This window comes from Bos taurus, chromosome 18 (genome assembly GCF_002263795.3).
Source record: "Bos taurus isolate L1 Dominette 01449 registration number 42190680 breed Hereford chromosome 18, ARS-UCD2.0, whole genome shotgun sequence".
Classification (NCBI taxonomy): domain Eukaryota; kingdom Metazoa; phylum Chordata; class Mammalia; order Artiodactyla; family Bovidae; genus Bos; species Bos taurus.
This window is the reverse complement of record NC_037345.1, coordinates 54,224,175-54,235,747: the sequence shown is the minus strand read 5'-3', so window position 1 is coordinate 54,235,747 and position 11,573 is coordinate 54,224,175. Positions and strand designations below refer to the sequence as shown.

At 48.6% G+C, this 11,573-nt stretch overlaps 1 protein-coding gene across 5 annotated transcripts in view; it reads right to left on the bottom strand.

The window, feature by feature from the left end:
• Positions 1-3,288: 3,288 nt before the first annotated feature.
• Positions 3,289-11,573, bottom strand: part of SAE1 (SUMO1 activating enzyme subunit 1) — a 62,258-nt gene continuing 53,973 nt past the window's right edge. For 3 of the 5 annotated variants that reach the window (XM_005219191.5, XM_010815008.4, NM_001081711.1), the window contains 2 exon segments: positions 7,900-7,969; positions 3,289-4,266 (listed from right to left, as the gene is read on the bottom strand). In XM_005219191.5, the coding sequence (XP_005219248.1) occupies positions 4,174-4,266; positions 7,900-7,969 (163 nt within the window). In that variant the 3' untranslated portion in view covers positions 3,289-4,173. 5 annotated transcript variants of the gene reach the window in all.

Sequence of the window (11,573 nt, the reverse complement as noted above, 5' to 3'; positions counted from 1 at the left end):
AGTTCAGAGAAAATGTTTTTTTTTTTGGTGGGGGTGTGGTGCACATGGACCTTTGTTTCCCAACCAGGGATCGAATGTGCACCCGCTGTAGTGGAAGAGCAGCGTCCTAACCACTGGACCACCAGGGCATTCCCCGGAAGTGGCTCTTCTCAAAGGGCAGGCTGAGGGAAACGGAAACGCGAACCATCATTTGGACAGGAATTTGGCAAAAGCTTGTCAAGCTGAGGATGTACCTGCCTATGGCAATAAGCGCCTTCCTGGGTGTCTCCTTCACAAGTGGATGTTCGGGGCTTTCTTGGTGGGTCAGTAAGGAATCCACCTGCCAGTGCAGGAGAAGCGGCTTCGATCCCCTGATCTGGGAGGATCTCACATGCCACCGAGCAACTAAGCCCGTGCTCTGGAGCCCGGGAGCCGCAACTACTGAGCCCACGTGCCACAGCAATTGAAGCCGGCACACCCTAGAGCCCGTGCTCCACAAGAGAAGCTCAAGCATCGCAACTAGGAAGGAGCCCCCACTCTCCGCAAATAGAAAAGAGCCTGTGCAGCAACGAAGACCCAGCACAGCCAGAAATAAATAAAAAGAAGGGGACGTGCACAGGTGTCCAAGGGTTGGCAAGACACAAAGCCACCATCTAAGTAGCAAGAGCCATCAGTTTGAAGGGTAAATCAAGTCTGCTGTCACACAATACAACACACAGCAGTGAACTGGAATAAACTTGAAATTTATCACGATGAATAAACAGCAAATAATGGTGAGCAGAAACAGCAAGTAGCGAAATGATGGTGGATGGGTACTGGGTATTCACCTTGTGCCTCTCTGTATTTCCTTCATGCTTACATACACACAGGGCCCAAGGCCCCAAGGTTTTTTTTTTTTGGGGGGGGGGGGGGGGCGGGGAGCATGTTGGTTGTGTCACAAGTCTTGTGGGATCCTAGTTCCCCGACCAGGGAGGGATTGCACCCACGCCCAGTGGGAGCTGGGAGTCCTGACCCCTGAACAACCAGAGAAGTCCCCTCGTTGAACTATTGATCTGTTTGGATCAGGTCGTTTTCTTGTTTTCTCTTCATCAGGTTTTTGTGTTTCCTCTCTCCTGCCTCCTCTTGGATTATTTGAATACTTTCTTTTAAACTTATCTTTAGGTGTATCAGCATCTTTTAGTATTGCTCCCGGGATCACAAACATATCCTTACCTATTCGTTATTTATGGATTGTCACGTCACTTACAGCGCAGAAGCTCTGCCAACACACAGCCCTGCTAACCCTCTTCTCCCCATCATTTCATGCTGTAGTTGTCATACGGAGCATATCAACACCCCTTACAAATGCCCACAAGTATTAACTTTTTAAAAAATATGTACTTACTGGTCTGTGCCAGGTCTTAGCTGTGGCTTGCAGGATTTAGTTTTCTGACTAGGGCTCAAACCCAGGTCCCCCTGCAGGGACGTCCTTAGACATGTATTTTTTGCTTTAAACAGTCAGAAATAAAAGGAAAAAAATTTTTTCTCTATTTACGCCAGACTTGGGTGGGTGAGGCTGTTGCCTTATCTGTGCTATGGGTACAACAGTATCTACCCCCATAGTTGCTGTGAGGATTCAAGCAATTTAGCTGAAGTCTCATTATTTTGAAAGGTATCAAGTGGGTCGTGTGAGGACTTCAGCTGTTATTACACTCTTTGCCAACTAATACATAAACTTACATTTCCCTACCTGTGGAGGGCCAAGTAGGGGACACCTCAATAGATGGGACATTTATACTTTTCAATAAAATGCAAGAAACTGAAAAAAAGGGTCCGCAGTGGAAAGGGAAACCATGGACTGTAAGGCTGTGATGGGGCCAAAAGTTTACGATTTTTGGCCGCGCTGGGTCTTTGCTGCTGTGCACCAGCCTCCTCCAGCTGCAGCTCAGGGGCTCTGGAATTTGGGCTCAGCAGCTGTGGCGCTCCAGCATAGCCGCTCCGCAGCATGTAGGGTCTTCCTGGACCAGGGATCGAATGCAGGTCGCCTGCATTGGCAGGTGGATTCTTAACGTCTAAGACAAGGGAGGCTCTTTTCTGAGTAGCCACCTGTTCACTAGAATGTTCAACCACTGAGAACCTAAGTTTGGTTATTACGCACACCAGAGACAAGAGAAGTGGGGTATGGAGTGGAGAGGCCTGGCAGAACCATTTCATTTGCTAACTTCAGCACCTCCCCCACCAAACATACGCTACCTTCAGACAGGATCCTTCTTCCCAAGTGGGCTGCATGTCCCGAGGTGTTTGAACCCACAGGATAATCACCGTGGACTTCCTGGAGACTCAGGGAAATCTATTCTTAAGGTAACACCAACTTGTAATATGGAAAAATATGAAATCTGAAAGCAAGGCGAATTAAGCCTTTTTCTTGTCCAGGGCTGGAAGTTTTCAGCACCACCCTCCAGATTCCCAAGGGGTCATTTCGGGGTCACTCAAGTCTCTGCCATTACAGGTACAGGGGTGGAAAAGTTTGAAAAGTTGCAGAGAAGATTCTAAGACAGTTTTGTTTTTAATCCATCCAGACCCGTCTGCTCCCCCTTGTGACCGACGCCCCACATTGCAAAATAAAGGGTGTAATTAGCTCAGATTTTCCAAGACCCTGTGAAATTTTTGCAAGGAACCCCTGATTCAACACTCTAGGGCCCAGAAAAGGGCTGCTCCAGAAATAGAGCCTAGCCTCACCTCAGGAGGGGGCAGAGAGAACCAGGAGGGGGGAGAATTGAGTCCCTCCTCCCAGAGGAGATCCGTGCTTTTCTTTTCTCACTGACATCAACAGGGCTGAAACAGAGAAGCTGATTTATTCATTCTAACCAGCCAATTTACATATGGGGAGAAAGCCAAGTGTGGGTGAGGAACGCATTCCAGGTGGACACACGCTCGGGCCGCTGAGTAAAGATACATTTGGCACTCCAGCGACCGCTCTGACCCGTCCAGCTGTGGGACTTGGGGCATTTTACTTCGGTCTCACTTAACTGCTATGAGATCACTGCTCACTTTTACTCCTTTCCCACTATTATTACATTACAATTGCTGTCACTGCGAACAGCCACTACTTAACGGAATTATTTGACAACAAGACTCAAGCTTCTATGTGCTTTAGAATACGAGCATGCTAACTTTTGCTGCATTGCTCAGGAAAACAGTGGCAGGAATGGTGACAGAGGGGAGGGCCTCGGTGTTGTGTTCAAGCATCCAGGGATACATCTTCAGGTTTAAACAGGCCATTGCTCCCTGTCAGAGGAAGAAGTTTCTCACATGGAAGAAAAACAAATCTTAAAGCAAATAACTTTATTTCTATCATTCCTTTTTGAAGAACCAAAGAAATATAGAAAATATAAAAAACACACGAACAGCTGCGATTCAGGGGGGTAACAAGAAGGACCAACACAGCCCTTCAATGCGACAGCCTGCAGCACGACTGCCTTCACCTGTGAGGGGCTCTGCAGGAAGACAGGCCGGCTCCCCCGTCCCACCTCAAAGCCAAAGAGTCAGGCTGGCTTCCCAAGGGTGGGACCCAGGAATCTGCCTTTTTAAACAAGCTTTCCCATTAATATTCCACTGGCAAGGCCTCACCCTAATACCCAAGAGAATTTGGTAATACTTCCTCTCTTTCAAAATCCAGGCTGGAACTCAACTAATCCTAAACTAAAACTCAAGAACAGCACACCAGATGGCACCTGTTGTTTCGCAGAGCTTCAACCTTTGGTGGAGATACACTCCGCCCGCCATGTTTTTGGCTCTCTTAAGGGCACCTGTCTACACTTGGAACTGTGGTTCTGACGTGTGGTTTCACGGCCCAGGGCATTATTCCCCACCTGAAGTCACGCTCCTCGCTGTGTGACATCAGGTGGGGACTGAGGACAAGAAGGTGGCGAGAGGCTCCTAGGCAACCAAGTGTGCTGGTTCCTGGCTGGGGACTTCCAGGAACTGGCCGCGCAGGCGAGCTGGGAGGCCTGGGGCGAGGAGGAGACTGTCAGGACCCAGGCCCCTGTGCAGCCACTAGTGCTGCGCAGCCTCGTGCCTCACAGGAAATGGTTGGTACTGGTTCAGTGACTTGGTTTTTCCCTCGCCTGGAGAGGCCTTCATGGGGGAGGGGAGGGGATCGATCGCACAAGGGCGCCGTGCGGTCAGCATCTCTGGGGCCGCAGAGTCTTGGGTTCAGTTGGGGCCCAGGCACTCCACAATCCCGTTCCCCTTCATGCCATCGAAGAAGAAGAAGTTGTTGTGAGGGGGGTCCCTCTGAGACAGGGCCTGCGGAGGGAAATAAGAAGGTTCAGCTCAAGTGCTTAAAAGGGGATACGAGGGAGAAAAGAGAATAGACCCCTGAACCGAGACCTTCCCAAAGCAACGTGGAGAGTGGTTCTCGAAAGAGGCCGACTTTGCTCCCCAGGGGCTATTTGGCCAGGTCAGAAAACAGTTCTGACTGTGACTCTCCTGTCCCTGCACTCTGTCCCCTACCAGCTGTGTGCCCTTGAGCAGACCATTTAGCCTCTCAGACCTTTACGTTCCCCGCGTAAAATGAAAACAACAACTGTTTTATCCTGGGGATTAAGAGAGATGCTTTACCTCCAATATCTAAAACAATGCTTAACTCAGAGAAGCACCAATGGCAAATGGCCGTAATAATTACTTATGAACATTCCACTGAGAAAGGCAGTGAATGATCATTCTGACCCATCTGGGAGCACAGCCTCTGTCACCTGGGGGGACACACACCGACACTCCCAGGGGAAGGCAGTGCTGCTGGCCCTCCACGGGACACACCAGGGTGGGCATCCAGAGGGCCTGGGAGATTCTAGTCGGCCATGGAAATGGTCATCATTTCATCGGGTTAACAGGTCAGAGCACTTTTAAGAGACGGAGTGACAGTCCCTGGGATTACATGCTGGACCACGAGTGACCTGTGTGGACCAGGGCAAGGTCCAGAGGTGACAGTGAGTTTTCTAAGACATTCTCAACCCAAGAAGGGTTACTGTTTAAAGAGGAGAACATCACCCACGCAAACTGCAACCTGCCAAGGTGCCCGGGAGCTCCATGCAGTCAGTCACTCCTCAGGCAGGCCTGCCTTTACAAAGCTGGGCCCTGAACCTCTCCTCCTTGAACTAAGCGCCAATTCCAGTCCTCGTCTGTAAAATGGAGATGATTATACCTATTCCAAGTGCTTACTCTGGAACAAACTGTTCTTCTGGAGAGGAGGTGTTGACCTGGTGTCAGAGGGTGGCTCTCTGAGCTTGCAGAGGAAAACCCAAACAAACGGCCTCAGCCTATTAGGGTTCCTGGTGAGTATGAAACGCGATCCAGCTTGTAACATGCCGGCCACAGAGTAGATTCTCAATAAATGGGAGCTGCTACTGCTCGAACAGGAGGTCCTTTCCCAATATCTGAGGCCCCCAGGCACTCAGCCAGGTCGAAGGACACACAGGTGGATCCCATACGCAAGAACCCACGTTCCAGGAGATGGCACGACGCATTTTCACATGGAGCCTGGTAAGGCTGCTGCTGTCAACTCTCACCTCTAGTGCTGTAGGAGGGGAGACTGCCCACCAACAGTGAAAGGTAAAGAAGAATGATTAAACCCAAGGAAGGAGGATGAGACAGGACAGGACTAGAATGTGTGGTGTCTGGAAAGATACAAGGAAGGAGGGGAACAGACGATTCCCAGGGAACAGACTTGTACATCTGCCCCCATCTCCCAATGTTTACGTTTTACCGTGGTCAGAGGGCCCCACCAGGGAGAGGGCGGAGGTCTGCCGCCCTCAGATGGCAGGCCTTTACCGCCAGCTGGCTGGAGCTGGACCGGTGTTAAGTGAGGGGGAGTGGCAGGGACAAGACAGCAGGGCATGGGGTGAACGCGGGGCCAGGGGGAACGTACTTCCGAAGGGGGAGGGGAGATTCCAAACACGCCTGCAGCCAGGAACGCAGAATGCTCTGGCCATGGGACAGACAGGAACAAGATGCGGGCCACAGCTGTGCCCGGCGGCAGGAGGAGGGGCGCCCGGAGGCGGGACTGGGGCGCAGGCGCCGCGTGCCCCTGCACACAGCGGGGCAAGACCGCCTGCCCAGCCCACCACCTCCATCCCATGCAAGAAAGTCAGGAAGCAGCATCTCAGCGGGATGCGTGGAGGTGAGGCTGAGGGCACCCAAGACCTGCTGGCCAAGGGCTGAAGAGCATGGGCCCAGGAGCCGGACGGCATGAGCTTGAATCCCGGCCTCACCGCTGCTCTGCATCTCAGTGCAGGGATCGCAGCAGCTCCTACCTCATGCGCTGTTGTGAGGATCAAACGAGTCTATCAAGTTGAGAACAAGGAGTCCAAGCAGTGGGTGCAGAATGGGCTTTCAACAAATGCTATCTAGCGACTTCCCTGATGGTCTAGTGGTGGGGAGTCGACCTGCCAATGCACGGAACACGTGTTCGATCCCAGGTCTGGGACGATTCCACGCACCAAGGGACAGACAATTAAGCCCGTGTACCACAACTAGGGAACCCACATGTCCTCGAGAAGCCACCACAATGAGCAGTCCATGCCCCACAACTGGAGAGTAGTCCTGACTCTCTGCAACCAGAGAAAGCCCTCTGGCAGCAACAAGGACCCAGCAGAGTCAAAAAAAGAAAGTCCTAGAGAAAACTATGTTTAAAATAAATAAGTGTTATCTATTCTCTCATCATCGTAGGATACAAAAACATACTAGGTTCCCACTCTCCCCTTGCTGTTCCATCACTGTACTCTTTCCTGCCAAGTCTCTCCACAGGCAGTCTCAGAGTCCTTCTCAACACAGTCCTCCCGCAGCCACCACCAGCTCCCCAGGCCGGGGGCCCAAGCCGAACCCTGCCAGCAGCCTGGGCAGGCAGAAGCGGGGTGAGGCCGCACACAGCAGCGCATGCCTCTCCTCTCCTCCCACTGTGCCTCCCACTGCCTACGCCACAGAGTGAGACTCAGAAAGAATCTGATCCAGAGAATGATCAGGGAAGAAAAGAGAGGGAAAAAGCCTTAAGAAGATGGTGCGACCATGAGATTGCATCAACTGTTTTTGAAGCAAGTGTGCAAACCAAGACAAAGCAGGGGAAGTTGGTCCACTGTTCCAAGCCCACTTCGGTGGTTAAGATGTGCACAAGGCAAATTCATCACTTTAGGAAAATATCAAAGTCCCCCAAGAAAGGAACACATACTGGGGGGTATGCTACAGTTCTGATAACCCAAATGCTCCAGAAGAGACTTCAAAGTGCCGTGCCAGGTACTAAACACATGACCCTGTGTGAAAGCTCCCCTTTTGAGAGGGAGAAGGACATCTGCCTAACGTGGGTACAGGGCATGCTGGGCAGAGCCTTGTGGGCTCTGGGCACAGGGCTTGAGTTCCTCTGGTGCTGACACCCCTGCTCTACACTCGCCCACGGGGTGCGAAGTAACGAGAGGGAACTCTGACGCCATGGCATGAGCGGAGGGAAACTGGAGCAGACAGGAGCAGTACAGGCTGTGGAGGCCCTTCTTTGGGCCTCAGTGTCCACCCCTTAAGTGTGAATCAGGACAGTGCCCACTTTACAGAGCTGTGAGCAGAATCTGTGGCAAATGTCACAACACCAGATAGCTGGGTGGTATAGTTAGGGGACGGCAGACAGCCCCGTGGGCTCTGTGTCCAGTTCTGGGCTTATCAGCACGAAGTAGGCACTCCCAAGGCCATTTGCTGAAGGCCCCACGTGAATGGGCTGGAGAGAAGGGGATGAAGTGGAAAAAGGGAGGGAGAAAGGGAACAGGGAGGTCAGGAGACAAGGATGACTGGGTCTGAGAAACCAGGCAGCTCTCTAAGACAGCTCTGGGTTCTCTGTCGGCACATCCAAGGTCCTAGTGCGGAGGGCCAATGATCTTCCATGCCACAGGGACTTTTTACCTTCACAATTTCCTGGGCCAGGATCCCTCCAACCACTGCACACACTGGGGCCATCTCAGAGAAGCAGTACCTAAAAGAGAAGACATGTGAAACAGAGCTCTGAGCAACAGGAAGGCTGGTGTGGACATCTGGGAGAGGTCAGTGGTGGGTTTGCCTGAATGAAAACATCTCCCACCAGGAGGAGTCAATTCAGACAGCAATGCTAATACTGGTATCTAGGTGTGAAAAGTAAATCTGATCCAGGTTAGTAGGTGGCGAGAAAGACATCTGAACCTTGGCAGGCAAGAACTGTTTCACAACTTCTTTTTTTTTTGAAGTTAAAGGATAAGACTATATCTGTGCATCCTAAAAATAAAGCCCTACAAATACCAGATGTTTTGGTGCCCCGGTCACATTCTCGCAATTCTCTTCTGTCCCACAATGGGCAGTGGGTTCAATATGCTAGTCCCAGACAAATGTCCGGAGCAGGCCTGTGTTAACATGCAGACAGCTTGGCAAAGTCGGGGTCTGAAATTAAAGCACGGGAGGAAAGAAAAGTCTTCACTACCCACATAGATACCAACCCTTCTGGGCCAAGAGGGGGAACCCAGAGGACAAATTTTAGCTAATACTGTCACCTGCCCCTCCCAATCATCCATCCCAGACAGTCAAACGCTGTCTCCCACCACCTCCCTCCAGGAAGCCTGCCTCGCCAGCTCCCACTCCTGAACACAAAGGGGTTTCTAGAATGAGCAGATTGAGGTGCAGGCAAGTTAAACGGAAAACTTCTCTCTGGAGCCCTACTGAGAGAACACTTCCAGTCTTCTTGCTTTGGTACACACCCTTCCAGACATTTTTAAAAGGGCACATATCTAAAAAAAAAAAAAAAAGGGCACATATCTAAATATATATAATTGAAAACCCAGGTCACAGCAACTACTATTCACTGTGCCCCATGACCTACGGAGGGATATTTAAGCTGGTGGACTCTGTGGTCATACACCTTGGTAGAGCCGTCCAAACAGCTCCTTATGGCAAATTCCTAAATATAGAATTGCTGAGTCCTGATGCTCTCCAGAAAGGCTCGATCCATTCAACTCCCACTAACTAGGCTCGGGGTGACCATCTCCTTACCCCCTGGCTGGGACCAGCACCCCTATCTGTTAATCTACGGAGGCAACTTTTCCTCTTGCATACCAAGGTCCTCTGAGGAACTATAAAACCTAACAGAGAAAACTATAGCCAGGAGAAACTAGTCGCCATAATTCTACTCCTCAAAGATAGTCAATTTTTTCCTTTAAAAAAATTCTCCTTTATTCTATGTGATCCTACTATAAAAATTTAATGTTCTACTTTTTTTCTCTTAAAAGAATATAATCTTAAAAAATAAAGAGTATCATCTCAACAAAATGCCAGTAAATCAAAACAGCAACATACACATGATCACTTCAACTGACACAGAAAAAGCATGGGACAAAACACAGCACCCTTTCGTGATAAACACACTCAACAACTGGGAACAGAAGGAAATTTCTTCAAACTGATAAAGGACATCTACAAAAATCCACAGCTAATATCACACTTAACGGCAAAACACTGAAATATCAGGAACAAAACAAGGATGTCTGCTATCACCACTTCTATTCAACACTGTCCTGGAGGTTCCAGCCAGGGCATTTAAGGAAGGCAGGAAAGAGGCACAAGGGGCATCCAGACCGGAAAGAAAGAAGTGATATGTCTTCACAGATGACATGATCTGGTACACAGACAGTACTAAGGAAACCACAGAGAAATTATCTGAACTACTGAATTATTTGAATCAAGGCTGCAGAATACAAGATTAACATACAAAAAAAAAAAAAAAAACACCAATCTATTTCTATACATCAGCAACGAACACCCTCGAGATGAAATGAAGAATTCCATTTACAACAGCATCCAAAAGAATAAAATATTTCGGAATAAATTTAACAACAGATGTTTAAGACTTACTCTATGAAGACTACTGTTGAAAGAAATAAAAGACTTAAATAAATGGAAAGATATTCCCATGTTCATGGATCAGAAAACTTAACTTTGTTAAGACAGCAATACTTTCCAAATTATTCTATACATTTGACATAATTCCTCTCAAAATTCCAGCTAACCTTTTTTGTAGAAATGGGAAAATCCACCCTAAAATTCTGCATGAGACCCAGAATAGTCAAATAATCTTGGAAAAGAAGAGCTAACGTTGGAGAACCCACATCCCAATTTCAAACTTCCTACTACAAAGCTCCAGTAATCAAGACAGTGTAGTACGGCACAGGACAAATTCAGTGATTTTCCCCCCTCTCTGGTTCATGGAATGAGTAATTTTAAATTTCTTTTAAAATTATTTTAAAAACAAAAAAATTTTGACCACACCACCCAGCATGTATCCCACATGTGTTTCCTGACCAGGCACTGACCCTGCACCCCCAGAAGTGGTGAAGTGCAGAATCTTAATCACTGAACCACCAGGGAAGTCCCTATTTTAAAAATTTTTTATACAGTTTTAAAGGTCATTTTCCATTTACAGTTATTAAAAATACTGGCTAATATTCCGTGTGTTACACAGTGCATCCTCGAGCCTATGTTATATCCCACCCTCTGTGCCTCCCACCTCCCCTCATCTCCATCTTTGGATTCATTCCATACTATCTGTTTTTTTCCATAATATGTCTATTATCTCTGAAACTTAAGGACCAGTAAGTTCACCAAAGGACATATACTACATCCCAATTCCACTTAAACAAGATGCCCACAACGGTCAAATTCATCAAGAAAGAAAGAGGCTGCAAGGGGCTAGGGACACACAATGGGAAGTCAGTGTTCAGTGGGGACAGAGGTTCACTTTGGGATGAGGACCAAGTTCTGGAGACGGGTATCAGTGACAGGCGACAAGAGTGCGAATGGACTTCACGCCACTGATCTGTCCATTTAAGAACGGCTAAAGTGTTAGAATTTATGATGTGTGCATTTTACCATAATGCAAAAATTTAACAGCACAAGTTATATTACATATATACATTATGAATGTTTGTCATAGATGTTTATAACAGTGAAAAACTACAAATAACTGAAGTACCCACCAAGCAGGTAACGGTTAAATGAAAACCATTCAGTAGACAATGACACATGCGGCAGTACAAGCGAGGTTATGGGTCTTTACTTGTGACACAAACAGATCCATGAGATGCTGGAAAAGGAAGGCTGTGGTATGAAAAGTGTGATCATTTTGGTATTTAAAAAGAGAAGACACATGAGTAAATACACACACAGATGTCTGAGAGGCTAAACCCCCAAATTAAACCCCAAGCCAGCACTGGTGACTTCTCACTGGGAGGAGCTATGGGAGATCCTTTTCTTCCCTTTTCTATTTTTTGGCAATGGGCATCTGTTACCTTCATAATCAGAAAAGCAACTGAGCTCTCTGAAGAGAATAAATAACATGAAGGACGGCACAAGCAGATCACAGACAGATGAGGGAAATGGAGACTTGGGCACAGCTTTCCCTCCTCAAGTGAGCGCACCCTGCTTGGAGCTGGCAGTGGGCAATTTGTGCAGGCAGCTCAGCTGCCAGACGGCAGCTCGATTCCCCGCCACATCCCCAGCGCATCTCCCCCAGCCTTATCTGCACTGGCCATGGCCGGCTGTTAAGAGGCCATCAAACA